Source organism: Vicugna pacos, chromosome 11 (genome assembly GCF_048564905.1).
Source record: "Vicugna pacos chromosome 11, VicPac4, whole genome shotgun sequence".
NCBI classification, from domain to species: domain Eukaryota; kingdom Metazoa; phylum Chordata; class Mammalia; order Artiodactyla; family Camelidae; genus Vicugna; species Vicugna pacos.
The window spans coordinates 51,542,713-51,557,769 of record NC_132997.1 but is presented as its reverse complement, the minus strand read 5'-3'; the positions used below and the strand labels follow the sequence as shown (position 1 = coordinate 51,557,769).

The 15,057-nt window shown below is 50.5% G+C and overlaps 1 protein-coding gene across 4 annotated transcripts in view; it reads left to right on the top strand.

Moving 5' to 3' along the window:
• PALD1 (phosphatase domain containing paladin 1) overlaps positions 1 to 15,057 on the top strand; it is a 75,540-nt gene that overhangs the window by 52,332 nt on the left and 8,151 nt on the right. For all 4 annotated transcript variants that reach the window (XM_006212876.4, XM_072971361.1, XM_015246685.3 and 1 more), the window contains one exon: positions 2,563 to 2,703. In XM_006212876.4, the coding sequence (XP_006212938.1) occupies positions 2,563 to 2,703 (141 nt within the window). The remainder of the gene's footprint in view (positions 1 to 2,562; positions 2,704 to 15,057) is intronic.

Here is a 15,057-nt window from a genome sequence, read left to right as displayed (position 1 = left end):
TCAAGTCAATTTGTTGATTTTTTTTCTTGTTTCCTGTGCTTTTGGTGTCATATCCAAGAAGTTATTGCTAAATACAATGTTGTGAGGCTTTTCTTCTGTGTTTTCTTCTGAGAATTTTATGGTTTTAGCTCTTAACGTTTAGATCTTTGATCCATTTTGAATTAATTTTTGTACATGGAATAAGGTCAGGGTCTAGGTTCATTCTTTTGCATGTGGATATCCAGTTTTCCCAGCACCACTTGTTGAAAAGAATGTCCTTTCCCCATTTAGTGGTTTGGCAAAACTCATTTGTGTACATGGGGGTTTATTTCCAAGTTGAATTCCTAGTCTTCACGTCAGTCCCTCAGATGTGACAGTTGAGCTCTCCTTTCTCACACCCAGCCCTGTGCTGGGACCTCTGTGTGCTCCCTTATTCACCCTTCACGGCCCTCAAGAGTTAGGTGTCCTTACTCCTCATTGACAGATGAGGAAACTGAGGCATGGGGAGCCAAGCTCATTACCCTAGAACCATGTCAGAGAGGTGATGGGGTCAGGGCACAAGCCAGGTGGTAGACCTCAGAATCTGTGTTCCAGAGTTACATGACGTGGCCCAAAGACCCCCCCTATGCCTGCATCCTCACCCACCCCAAGACATTCTCTTGCCCAGACCAGCTTCATTTATGATTAATTCCGGCCTAGTGAACCTACGGTCCAGTGAGGAACATTCAGTAGAGTGTGAAGAGGGCTGAAATAGACACTGGTTCTGAGGGCTGAAAGTGCAACTGAGGGAGCCCAAGAGGGCTTCGTGGAGGAGGTAACATTTTAGAAAGATGAATGAGTCTGCCGAGGGAGGAGGGGTAGTGTGCAGAGGGGATCAAGTGTGCAAAGGAGGGAGTCTGGAAAGGGCAGGAGCTGTAGAAGGCTGTGGTTGGCCAGAATGAAAGGAAGCAGGGCTGAGGTGGGGGTCCCTGATTGTAAGGACCCTGGTGGGGGCCACACTATGTTTGACCTGAAGCTTGCGGCCAGCATGGAAATAAGGGAGATCATGATCAGACTCTAATTCTGGATGGCCAGTGTGTGGATGGTGGAGTGGAGAGGAGAGCCTGGGTCCTGAGTGAGGAGGGGGCTGCCTGGTGAACAGGAGAAGCCCAGTCCCCACTGGTTGGTCTTGGGGACCATTGGTTGTAGGGCAAAGAGGGAAGACACCCAGGAAGACCTCGGGTTTTTGGCCTGTGCTAGTGACAGCCAAGGAGATGAAGAGTTCAAGGGGAGGAGCAATTTAGGGGCAGAGGCTAGGAGTTCAGTTTATTGCATTTGAAGAAGCTGCAGCCCTGTGCCTGGGGACCTGCCTGTGGGCCGTACTTCTCTCCAGAGAGATGCCCATTGCAGAACTCAGGACCAGAGTGTGGCCTGAGCCATATTAACCAAGGGTCCTCCCAGGCGATGGGTCCTCTTCTTCCGCTGGGCTGTAGCTCCGCCCCTGCCAGTGTGCTTGCTCTGGGCCAGTTCCTTCTGAGAAACGCAGGGGTGAAGGAGAGCCCTCCCAGCCACCCTCCCACCAGGACCCAGTCTTGGGGAGGGGATGATGGCCGTGTGCGCACGTGGCAGCCAGATTGTGAGAAGAGCTGAGTTAGGCTGGGTTTTGTCTTTCATTCAGCATTGGCGGCGGCTGGGTGCTTCCTGGGTGGAAAGCCCTTGTGCTCAGGGATCCGGGAGCTTCTCATCCACTGACCGACTGTGTGGGCTGTTGGCGGGTAATCGAGGGATTTTAGGGAGGCACTGAAGCCTTGGGAGGAGTTATGAGTGAGGCTGGGAGGCCAGTGGGGTCAGGTGGTGCTGGACCTTATAGACTTTTCGGGGTTTTGTTTGTTTTGGGGGGGTTAATTAGGTTTGTTTGTTGATTTATTTATTTTAAATGGGGTTACTGGGGATTGAACCCCATGCATGCTAGGCATGCACTCTATCACTGAGCTATACCCTCCCAATCCCGACGTTTCGGTTTCTGTGTTGAGTGCAGGGGAACCAGAAGGAGATTGAAGCCCGGGAATTATACAAGTGGGACATGCTCACATTTATACTTCAGTAAAACCTCTCTGGCTACCAGGGAGGGGAGGAGGCAGGGCTGCTGCAAGTGATGGAGGCCTGGATTGTGCTGGCTGTGGCGGGCAGGGTAGACAGAGTCGGAGTGGTGTGGTGTCCTCACTGGGTTCCTCATAGCCAGGAGTCTGTGAAGGGCCTGGGGGCTGCTGCAAGCAGAGGGAGAGCCAGCAGGACCCCCATATAGGCTTATCATACACCCTCTCCTCACCCCACCAGCCCCAGTGACATGACAACTCTCTATTTTATAGATTAGATTCCTGGGTAAGGTTTTGTTTGGAGCAAGGTTCATACTGCTTAAACAAATAAGCACCTTGGGAGCCCTGGCCTCAGAGATACCCAGGAGCACCCCTCTGAGAACCAAGGGGCGGTCAGGGCCTGGGCCCTGAGGCTGGTGTGCCCTTGGTGCCGGTGAGCTGGTTGCTGGGGCTGGAGGCCCCCCTGCCCACCCTGGGGCTCTGCTTATCCCCCCTCCTCTGGCCCCAGGTGGTGATGAAGGTGGTGCAGCTGCTGCCTGATGGGCACAGTGTGAAGAAGGAGGTGGACGCAGCGCTGGACACGGTCAGTGAGACCATGACGCCCATGCACTACCACCTGCGGGAGATCATCATCTGCACCTACCGCCAGGTGAGCCCCAGCCCCGGCCCGGGTGCGCGGCCCAGGTGGGGGCCGACGGGGTGTGAGGGACTAGGGGTCCCAGGGGACCCGCAGGGGCTCTCAGTCACTTCTCCACCTTCTGGGAGTGGAGGTGATCCTTGAAATGGAAACATACCCAACTGCAACTTGCCCAGGTGAGATTCTGGGGTGCTGGGCGGGGCGTGTGCAGCCGTGATTTTGGGAGTGTTTAACAGCTGCTGCGACTCTGGGGCCTGTCAAGGGTGTGTCCAGTCAGAAGGGCACCCTGTCCTAGGTCCTGTGGTGCCAGTCATTAACCCTCCAGTGTCTGGGCCGTGGAGGGCCCTGGAGGCCCTGGGCGGGGGTCAGGTTGGTAGATGGGACCACTCTGTGGCCCTGGAGAGTGGCTGTGTAATACCCGGCAGGGAAGCAGTTCAGTGCTTTAACAGGTGATGCTGCCTGAGGGACTGGGCATTTAATTATAAAAATCAGAAGTTTTCTATAAAAGTCTAGATTTCATATAAAAATTCAGAGTTTTAGCCTATCTGTAAAAAACATGTCCTCCAGTTGGCCGTGGTCCCCAGCACTCTGTCACACATGGCTGGCCCAGTGCTGTAACCCGCTGGGCTGCTCGGAGCATGGGACGTGTTGGCCTCCGATCTCTGTGTGAGACACACTGACCTGCCTAATTCTGTTCTTCTCTGACCCAGGGAAATCTGATTGGCTGCTGGGGCACAGGAGGGAGCTGGAGCAGGAGTGGGCAGCTGTGGGGGGAGTGAGGGGCTTCAGGAAGGCTGTGCCTGTAGTGAGTGAGCCCCACTGTGGGTGCCGACCTTGTGCTCACTGCTTCTAGTCAGCAGTCGCCGAGGTCAGCTTCTGCCTGTGGCCCCTGCCGAGAAGGGGCAGCTGCAAGCCAGCCCCATGGTCCGCCTGCACCGGGCGCACACTGTGATGGCCGATCCACGCCAACCTTTGCTCAGGGCCACGGATCAGACCATGATTGGGAAAAAGAGTTTCCCTGGAGGTGGGCCACTTGGGGTCAGGCTATGCTCAAGGCCAGAGATCAGTTGGAAGGGCTGCTGAATTTGGGGTGGGGAAAGTGGTTAAGGTTCCAGAAAGTGGACTTTGCTGAGCTGCATAAGATAGACTAGTTTTCCCCAGGGCCAGCAGCTCCATTGTATCCCTTTGGAGCTGCCTTTGCGTCTCGTTCTTGGTGGTCTCGTATGCTGCCACCAGGTGGCAGCAGTGAACTGAGAGCCTGAGCTCCTCCTGCTTTCAAAGGACACAGAAAGGGCAGAGAACTGAGGCTTCCAGTTCTCTCTGTAGCAGGAGGCCCAAGTGGTTGAAAAGGGATGTCTAGCCCTGCTTCAGAGCACCACAGGGCCCCCTGTCAGCGTCCCCCTCTCCACATCCCCTCCCTTCAGCCTTGCTGGCTCTCCATTGCCTTCAGCCAACCAGGTATCCCCCTCCCCACCAGCGGATAGGCCCTCCCCTCCTCAGCTCTGCAGCCGTGGACGTTCATTGTGGGGCACAGAGGGTGCAGCAGGGAGCATCAGGAGGACGTGAGCCATGGGGAGAGAGGAGAGTCCAACAGAACTGGCCCTGAACAATCCCAGTGTAATGAAAGCCGGGGAAGGCACTTCAGGCAGGAGGGGCTACATGGGCAGAGGCTGGGAGGCCAAAAAGTGAAGTGAGTTCAGAGGCAGTCAAGGTGCTTTGGTGCCCACAAACAGTTGTGTTGGAAGCTGTCAGAGCTGAGGCTGGATGGGTGAGTTGGCTTTTCCTGCTGGCAGTGGGAGGGAAGGGTGGTATGGTTGGGGCTGTGTCTAGTGGTAGATGCTCTGGCTGCCTTTGGGGTTGTGGGGTGTTTTAATGAGGAAGGAGGAAGCAGAGCCAGCAGAGGATTCCCACCCCCTGCCCACCAGGACTTCCCTTCCATTCCAAAGGCCAGGATGGTGCTGACTTCTGCAGTGAGAGGATGGGAATCCCTGAGCCCTATCCCTGGCCTTCCTGTTGTTGGTGATGGGGGGAGTTGGGGTGAGGGTCCCCGCAGAAGCAAGATGTAGAGTCATTCCCCAATGTGACCACCAGGTGGCCCCAGTGAGCTGAGCTTGGGCCAAACTCGCAGAAGAGCTGAAGAGCAGAGGGGCCTGAGACACCCTCTAATCCAGTTCTTCTCACCCTTGCTGCACAAGAGATTCACCTGGGAGCTTTAAATCAGACCAGTGCCTGAGCTCCACCCCCAGAGATTCTGATTTAGTTGGCCTGCCGGGGAGCCAGGGCATGGGTCTTTTAAAGTTCCCTAAGTGATTCCAAAGTGTAGTCAAGGTTGAGAACCACATACTCTAAGCAGGGGTCCCCAAGTTTAGTGAGGTTAGGGTCACCTGAAGGACTTGTTAAAATGCATATTGCTGGGCCCACTGCTGAGCTTTTGATTCTGAAGGTCTGAGTGTCTAGCAAGCTCCTAGATAATGCTGATGCAGGGCAAGGACCACATCAGGGATCTCCCGCTGTAGTATCTTGCCTTCTTGCTCTCCCTTGGTATAACAGCTTTACAGAGACAGAACTCACACACCACACAATTCGCGTATTTAAAGTGTGCAAGTCAATGGTTTTTAGTACATTCACAGAGTTGTGTAAATCATCATCACCACAATCAAGTTTAGAACATTTTCATCACCCCAGAAAGAAACCTCCTGCCCATTAGTGGTCATTCCCCATTTCCCCCTTCCCCCAGCCCCAGGCACCCATCAGTCTACTTTCTGTCTCTGGGGACCTGCCTATTTTGGGCATTTCATATAAATGGAATTATACAATATTTGGTCCTTTGTGACTGGCTTCTTTCACTTAGCGTAGTATTTTTGAGGTTTATCCACAGTGTAGCATGTATTAATATTTCATTCCTTTTTATGACTGAATACTATTTTTACTGTATTTCACATTTTGTTTATCTAATCATCAGTTGATGGACATTGAATTGTTTCCACTTTTTGGCTATTATGAATATAATCTTATGAGCATGCGTGTACATGTTTTTATGTGGACATTATATACATAGGAGTGGAATTGCTGGGTCACATAATCTTTTGGGGAACTGCCAGACTACACCATTCTACATTCCCATCAGCAGTGTGTGAAGGTTTCAGTTTCTCCACATCCTTACCAGCACTGGTGATTGTCCTTTTTGATTGTAGCCAGCCTACTGGGTGTGAAGTGATATTTCATGATGGTTTTGATTTGCATTTCCCTTATGACTAGTGATGTTGAGCATTTTTTCATGAGCTTTTTGGCTGTTTGTGTATCTTTCTTGGAGATTTGTTTTTTCAGATCCATTGCCCATTTTTCACTTGGTTTTCTATCTTTTTTTAATTGAGCTATATATAGTTCTTTTTGTGTTCTAAATATTACATACTCTAAATACATATCAGATATACGCTTTGCAGAACTTTTCTTGTATTCTTTGGATTGTCTTCACTTTCTTGATGATGTCCTTTGAAGCATGCACGTTTTAAATTTTGACCATGTCCAATTGATCAGTTTTTTCTTTTGTTGCTGGTGCTTGCAGTGTTGTGCTTAATCTTAAGCATTTACCCCTGTTTTCTTCTAGGAGTTTTATAGCTACAACTCTTACATTTAGTCTTTGATCCATTTTGACTTAATTTTTACATTGGTGTAAGATAGAGGTTTAATTTCATTCTCTTGCATGTAGATATCCAGTTGTCCTAGCACCATTTGTTGAAAAGATGATTCTTTCCTCCTTGAATTATCTTGACACCCTTAAAAAAGATCAATTGACTATAAATGTGAAGGTTTATTTCTAGACTCTCAATTCTATTCCACTGATCTATTTGTCTGTTCTATGACAGTTTATACTGTTTTAATTACTGTAGCTTTGTGGTAAGTTTTGAGATTAGGAAATGTGAGTTTGCTAACTATGATTTTCTTTTTCAGAATTTTTTTTTTGTGGGGAGAGGGTATAGCTCAAAGTGGTAGAGTGCATGCTTAGCATGCATGAGCTCCTGGATTCAATCCCCAGTACCTCCTCTAAAAAAAAAAAAAAAAGTAAATATATGAGCAAATTTAATTATCTCCCTCCTCAACTCAAAAAACAATCCAATATTAAGAATTTTTTTTTTTGGTTATTCTGGGTCCCTTGCATTTTCATATGAATTTTAGGATCAGCTTGTCAGTTTCTGCAAAGAAGCCAGCTGAGATTTTTATAGGGATTGTGTTGAATCAGTTTGGGGAGTATTGCTGTCTTAACAATAGTCACTCTTCTGATCCATGAAAATGAGATACCTTGCCATTTATTGAGGTCTTTAATTTCTCAAACGATGTTTTATAGTTTCTGGAGTGTAAGTATTGTACTTCTTTTGTTAAATTTATTTTCAAGTGTTTTATTATTTTTATGCTACTACGAATGGAATTGATTTCTTAATTTCATTTTTTAGTTTGTTTGTTGTGTAGAAATACAACTGATACTTGTATATTGATTTTCCATCTTACAACCTTGCAGGATTCATTTATTCTAATACTTTTATTTTTTTTTTAGTGAATTCCTTAGAATTTTCTATATATAGGATCATGTCATTTGCAGATAGAGATGTTGTATTTTTTTCTTTCCACTCTGGATGCCTTTTACTTAACTTTCTTGTCTGGCTACCCTGGCAAGATCTTCCTGTATAATGTGGAATCGAAGTGGCAAGAGAAACATCTTTGTCTTTTTCCTGATCTTAAGAGAGCTTTCAGTCTATCACCATTAAGTGTCATGTCAGCTGTGGTTTTTTCAGATATCTTTTATCAGGTTGAGGAAGCCCCCCCACCCCATTCTTATTTTATTGAGTGTGCTTTATAATAAGGAGATGTTAAATACTGTCAAACGCTTATTTCTCTGTCCATTGAGATGCTGTATGCTTTTTGACCTTTTTTCCTGTTGGTGCAGTATATTATTTGCATTGATTTTTGGATGTTGAACCAAGCTTGCATCCCTGGAATAATCCTGCGTGGTCACGGTGTATATTCTTCTTTCTATATTGCTGCATTTGGTTTGTCAAGGATTTTTGCATCAAATTCATAAGAGCTATAGGATCTGGGGTTTTCTTTTCTTGTGATGTGTTTGTTTGGTTTGGCAATAGGGTAATATTGGCCTTGTGGATGTTACCCTCTCACTTTTCCAGATGGGGAAACGGAAGCCTAGAGAGGGAGGGGGGAGTATCACAAGTGTATATGTCAGCTTGGGCTGATATAACAGCGTACCACAGACTGCAAGGCTTAACCAACAAAAATTTATTTTCTCACAGTTCTGAAGGCTGGCAAGTCCAAGATCAAGGTTCTGGCCGATTGAGTTCTAGTGAGGGCTCTCATCCTGGCTTGCATACAGCCGCCTTCTCACCATGTCCTCACATGGCCTGGCCGTGTGTGTGTGTGTGTGTGTGCAGAGAAGGGGGAGGGAGGAAAGCTGGGAGGGGGCTCTCGTATCTTTTCTTACAAGGACACTAATCTCAGAGGTCATCTAATCATTGATGCCTGGAAGTGCAGTTAGAGAACAAAGAAAGAACCAAAAGCGACCTTGTTCCTAGTTGGGTTTTCACAGACCGGTTTAAACAAAGGCAAAGACCTTTCTAGGGTTGCCAATATATAACCTTGTTAAATGTGTCCATTTGAAAGGAAGGAAGGAAGGAAAGAAGCAAAAATTAAAAACCCACTACCATCTAACATGGTTGGCATTTCATCAAAGAAAGGATATTTTAGTACCAGAAAAGTAGAGTGGGTGTTCTCAGAACAGAGGACAGTCTTTGAGAAGATTTATATTATCTAAATTCCTGTGGACTTGTGAAACTGATTGTGGACCTAGATTTGGGAATTGCAGCTTTTGGTGACAAAGCCACTGTTTACTTTAGTCAGAAAGGCAGAAATGCCTCCTCCACGGTCACCCTGTGCTCGCCCCAGTCAGGCTGGGTCAGGGGGATCTGAGCTGTCCCAGCTACCTCCAGATTTGAAGGCACATCTGGCTAGCCTTCAGTGTGTATAGACCCTGGAATGGACTTAATTATGATCGACCAGGCCCAGTGTCAATTCCTGTGTACATGGGAAGGAAGCAGGTTGGATTATCCTGTGTTGGTGGGCAGAAGGAACAAGGGTGTGGGGGTTAGAAGGAGCTGGGTCCCAACAGGGCCATCTTCCTCCTCTCTGACCACCTTTGTCTCCACCCATCAGGCTGGACTAATGCTGCTTCCTGGCTGGGCTGTGCATGGGAAGGACACAGGGGACTGGAAGCACAGGGCTTGGCTGGTGCACAGTAAATGCTCAAAAAATGGGAGACCCCCAAGGATCATTGTAGGGTAGAGTGTTCTCCTTCCTGAACAGACTCTTAGATTTTAGTGTCAAAGGGACGTAGAGAGCATCTGACCCCTCTGTTATAGGTGAGCAGGGGGGCAGGCTGCCCAGGGCCCCACGTGAGTCAATGGCAGAGCAGGAATGAGAGGTGGAGGTTCTCACGCCCAGCCCTGAGCCCTTCCCCTGACTGCGTCACCCTGGACCTGAGGTCTCAGTCCGTTTTGCCCTAGTGAGCTGTGGGGGCCTTGCTGAGGCTCCAGAAGGCAGCTTCTTTCTCTCCTCTTCCCCTCTGACGGACTGCCTCCTCTGGAAATTGGCAGCCATGTCTCACCCCTGGGATCTTGCTCTTAATTTAGACCCCCGCCCTCTGGCTTCAAATCTGAAGTCCCCAGGCGATCTGCGGTGGGGCCTGCTGTTGTCTGCACAGAGCGGGCCCCGTGCTGCATGTGCAGGAGACGCTTGTTTGCCTGGCTGGACCCCTAGAACCTCTGAATGGGAAGGTACCTGAGCCCAGGCTCGGGTAGGGATGTGTCAGCCACAGAGGCTCTGTTTGCCTGGGAGCGTTCCAGGTCCAGTCTACCTTCTGCCCATTGGAAGGTTCCCCCAGGAGCCTGCAGCCTTGGGATTCTGAGACTGTCAGCAGCACGTGGCTCCTCGGCTTCCTGCCCTGCACCCCCAGGTCCCCCAAACCATATGTACCCTGGCCCCTGCCAGGTCCAGCAGTCAGTTTACACTGTTATAAGCAATTAAGAAAACAGCTCCTGGAACTTGATGTGTGCGTTTCCGCCAGCAATAAAAGTGTTTCAGGGCCCTCGGTGGAGACAAGCGGGAGAAATGTGGGGGTCATGGCTCTACGTGGCTCAGCAAGGAGGGCTCAGGGCGTGTGTAAGTCTCCACCCACACGGCGAGGTCCTACCACAGCAATTAGGACTGGTCGTAGCTTGTTTGTGGTTACGGAATCGATATTAGACCACTGCCCGGTCGTCCAGCGATGGTTTCAGCTTTGCCTCTCTCTTTCTGGTCTTGGTGCACGTGCATGCGTTTCTTCTCACAGGTGTGATCGCAGTGCACACACAGGCTGCCCTCCTGTTCACCCGGATGATGTTGTGGCCTTTAAACACGTGCTCAGCCGGCACATGCTTAGTAAGCGCCTGCCCTGTGACTGGGGATGGACCAGTGAGTGAAGCTTCACTGAGCTTATATTCTAGTAAAATGAGGAGAGAGGCTCATTGATAAGTAGTTTTAGCTCATGGACACTTTAGCCTTTATGTCATCACGTGTAATATCAGCATAGTACGTGGCTGAGTGGACGCGCCCTGGTGTCACCTGCCCTTCCTGTGGAGGTGTCCTTTTGGATTACTTCCTGTCGTTCTCTGGGCAGATGATGGTACAGAGAACCTCACAGTGCATGCTGTGTGGCATATTTCTGTAGGCTGATTCTTGGAAGTAGGATTATTGACAAAGTTGAAAAGTAGGAACTTTTTTTTTATTCATTTGGAAAATTTCAAACAAAGTTTTAAAGTAGAGAGAATAATTTCAAGAATTCTTGTGTGCCCACCTCCCAGCTTCAGTAATCAGGACCAGTCTTATTTCATCTAAAGTCCCTCCAGCCACCTCACCGGATTATTTTGAAGCAAGTCCCAGACCTCATGTAATTTCCTCTGTAAATATTTCAGCACAAACCTTAAAGAAGGGGGAGTCTTTTAAAAAAGATCATCATAACACCATTATCATGCCTCAAACAGCAGTGACTTCTCGCTGTCCAATACCTGGTCAGTGTTTAGATTTTCTCACTGATCTCAAAGGCGTTCTGCAGTTGGATCAGGACCCAGACCTGATCCACAGATGGCATTTGGCCGATGAGGCCCTTAGGTCTTTGAATCTAGAACACTTCTCCTCCTTTCCTCAGCTGGAGTGGATGTGAAGAGGTGACCGGGCTGTCTTCCCGGCGCCCTGCAGTCTGGGCTGTGCTGATTCTACCCTGGGTTTAGTTGAGCCTGTGTTGGAGTCCCAGTGCTCCCTGTAAACGGGTAGAGCAGAGACTTGATCAGATTTGGCTTCGTTTTTGGCCAGCATGTCACGGGTGGTGCCATATGCTGCCATGGGGGGCAAGAAGGTCCTGTGGTCTCTCCTGTGACCTGGCAGACACCAGTGCTCATCTCCCAGATTCCTTATTTCATTGGGGGTTTGCAACATGGTGATATACTGGCTCTCTCACTCCCTCTGCAGTGCTTCCAGAAAGAGACTTCCCGAGGTGCAGTGAGGGCAGGAAGGCGGGGATAGTGCTTGCTTTTTCCCTGGGTTTACCTGTCTTCAGATGAGGTTTGGGAGATGCTTCTCTAAAGCCGAGAGGAAGGATGTTCATTCAGTGAGCCCTAATGTTCTTCCAGGCTCTGATGGTGCTGGAGTCAGTGATGAGGGTCTGGCAACTGGGTGGAGATGGGCTGGGAGAAGGGAGATGGAGGGGCTCACGAGGGGAGATTGGGAGGGGTAGAGGCTAGTGCTGGAGGCCGGGATCCCAGGCCCCATGTGTCCTGACATCTCCTTGGCCAACTCAGAACCAGCCTGGGAGGTGCCCACAGGCAGACTTACCTTTTCACATCCGCAGTCCAGCTCAGTCTTTGCTGTGTGCCTGTGCCTGATGAAGGGCAGCCTGTAACGTTACCTCCATGTTTGCTTCCGAGGAAGGGAGGCACTGGGCTCTCCTGAGAGCACGCAGCCGGCAGATGATGGCAGGAGGAGAGTGAGACCCCAGACCCCGACTTCCAAATCAGGCCCTCTCCACTGAGCCACACTGCCAATCACAGAGGTGGAGGCAGTTTCACCTCCCCTGCTTGCCGCCAGCCCCTTGTGGGGGAAGTAAGACCTGGAAGCCATGATCCCTGTCCTTGTATTCCCAGCCTGTTCAGGGGAGGGCAGTGGCCAGAGGGCAAGAACACATCCTGGACTTGGGTCACGGCTACAGAGGGGCAGGGACCAAAGCTGCACACACGTTTTCCCTGGAGGCAGACCTTCCTGGGGTAGCAGTCTTGGCCCCTCTCTCTGCCGAGGCCTGTCTCAGGCCACCTGGCCTCTGGGGGCTGCAGCCCATGATGCCTCCTCCAGTCTCTAGAGCGTCAGTGAGACTGGCTCGGGGCCTGTGTGTGAGGGGGCCAGAATGCTCAGGGTATTTAAAAAAAACAGTGCCTCAGAAGGAAAAATGAAAGAGAAAACCCTTTGAACTGAGCCGCTCCATGCAGTTGGGATAGAGGTGAGAAGGCTGGGCCCCAGACTGAGGGGAGTCCAAGATGGCCACCAGCCCAGAGTGGTGACACCATCTGGTGACTTAGTCGTTTCCCGCTGCGCCTGGAAAGGGAAAATATTTGTGACAGAAACCAAGGTCAGGGCTCCTGGAGGAAGTCCAGTTAGATTCGTTAATGCCAGGGGCACGTCTCCTTTGCCTTGGCTAGTGACGTTAATTCTTAGTGGTCTGTGTCTGAAACAGCATGATGCGTCTCCCACCTGTCCTTTCAGACAGGATTTGAAGAAAGTCTGAGAGGAAGGCAGCCTTGCGGAGAGAAGCAGAATGTCCTTTGCTCTCAAATTGAGATGTATTTTGTGAAGATTGTGGTGCTTTAACTTTGAGCAGTGCTTTTTGAGTTTTCTAGGAACTTCCCTCTGTCCCCTCTGGTCCTCGGAGAGGCTAGTGAGGAAGTGAGAGTGGGTGATATGAGACCCATTTTACTGAGGAAGACACTGAGGACTGACGAAGTTTTGTGACCAGCTGGAGGCAGGATCAGACCCTGTCTCCCGACTCCTCGGCCTACATTCCTTTCCTTTACTACGATGGCCATGACTCAGGGGCCAGCTCTCTTGTGGTGGGGAATAAAGAGGGTTGGCGAGGAAGCCACCAGCCCTTACTGGATGCACTGCCCTGGGTTGGTGCAGGGTTGCTAAGAGGTCATGGAGATCCAGCTCAGTGCCCAAAGGTCTAAGATTGCTTCTTAAGAAAAATGGAAAAAGAGACAGCTCTGGCTCTGAGCACAGGTGGGTGGGGTCTCTCAGTCTCTCCAAGACTGTAGCTTGGCCAAAGTCACTCCCAAGAGACTTCATTCTAGTAAGTAATGTGTTTTCAGGACTGTAATTAGAGCAGCCCTCGAACGCTGTGAGCTGTCACACAAAATAGAACGGAAGGAAAGGGTTGCTTCCCAAGGCTCTTTCACACTGGCCCAAAATAGAGCCAGTGGGTCAGCTGTTAGATGGAGAGTGTGTTTGTGTGTGTGTGTGTGTGTTAGATGGAGAGTGTGTTTGTGTGTGTGTGTGTGTGTTAGATGGAGAGTGTGTGTGTGTGTGTGTGTGTGTTAGATGGAGAGTGTGTGTGTGTGTGTGTGTGTGTGTGAGTCAGCGTGAGCATGTGTGTGGAGGCAGGTGTTCTCGGTATCTGAGACCTCCCTTGCTTTCACTTCCTTCCCATTGCATGGCTGAGCTGGAACACTTTCCGCCCTCCAGGGGGACTTTGCTGGCTTATTCAACAGCATTCATCCAGCGAGCGCTGACAGCGTGCCAGGCAGTGCTGCTGAGTGTGCACATCAGGTTTGGAATTTTCAGTGATTTGGGAGGCGTTTAGATCTCAACCCCAGCATCTGCCCCCCACCCCTGATTCCCCTGGCATGCTCTCCATCTCCTGAGACCCTGCCTCTATGCTAACTGCTGTCATTGTTGGGTTGTGGCTGTCACCAGAGCTACCTCTTTCTGCTGGTCATCTCTGGTCCACGTGCAAGGACTCATCTCTAAAGCCCTGACTCAGACCCTGCCTGGTACAAGTAGGGCTCCATAGAGGTCTCCCTGGGAGTGGATGAAAGGGGAAAGATTGAAAAGTCATTGTGTAATTAAATAGGTAACGCGCCCCCTACCTTGGCTGTACCTTCTGGTTCTTTGTCTACATTGTTGGTCTCCAGGACAGGGCGCGCTTTTCCAGCAAGAGCCCTGGGTCCGGGAGGTTGGAAACCTGGGTTCTAGCTCTGGCTCTGCTAGTAACTTCCGGCGCAGCCTTGGGCAGATTGCTCTGACTTGTCTGGGTCTCTGCTTTTCCACATGTTACCTGGGGTCACTGCTTCTGCCCTACCTGCCTTGAAGGGTGATGGGGAATGCCAGCCTGGGTATGGGTGAGGTGGGAGTAGGGTGTAGGGGCGTTGGGACACCAGGTGGACCCCCTGGATATGTGCAGGGACAGCACGAGGACCAGGACCACGTCTTGTTGGCACTGACTCCCAGAGCCTGGTCTGGGGTGAACAGTGATGAATGAACAGCACACAGAAAAGCCCATGGTGCCAGGTTTAGCCCCTTCATGCTTTGAAAGTGCTGATCAACATATGACATCTTTGGAAAACCAGTTCCCTGCCTTTGGGCTGAGGGCCGTTTTCTCCCTTATGGGGACTAGGTATGGAAAGCTTCCTTGTGCTAGAGGCCCCTCTGCCCTGCAGGCCTGAGCATGAAGTCTCGGAGTCTGCAGGGACTCATGCGAAGCCCCCAAGGAGAGGGGTGGCATTGGACTTTGAGAAGAAGGGTGGGGTCCAAGCTCTGGGAGCCTGTCCCTTAGACTGCCCATCTTTGAGGGCTGTCCATGGCCCGCCCTGCCCGGTCCCCACATCAGCTGGAGGGCAGCGGTCACCAGGCCACGCTTGTTCCTGTGGAGATCTCAGGGAGAGGACAGCAGGGAGGCTCCAGTAGTGACTTAACGGTCTAGCAGAGTCACGCTGGTGCTGTGGTAAGAACAGACAGCAGGGATGGGGGGAGGTTGGTGGGGGAAGGCCAGTCAGGCCTGTCTCTGAGATGAGGCAGCTTGACCAGGCCATGAAAGTGTGTTGAAGTCAGGTCAATGAGATTCCCTGATTCGCTGGATGTGGGGCTGAGAAAGGGAGAGGTCGAGGAGGAACGTCAGGTTTGGGCCTGAGCAGCAGGAAGGTTAGTGTTGCCTCTAAGATGGCAAACTTGTGGGCGGGACAGGCTTGGGGAGAGCTCCGGACTTCCCTGTGGGGCGTGTTTTGAAAT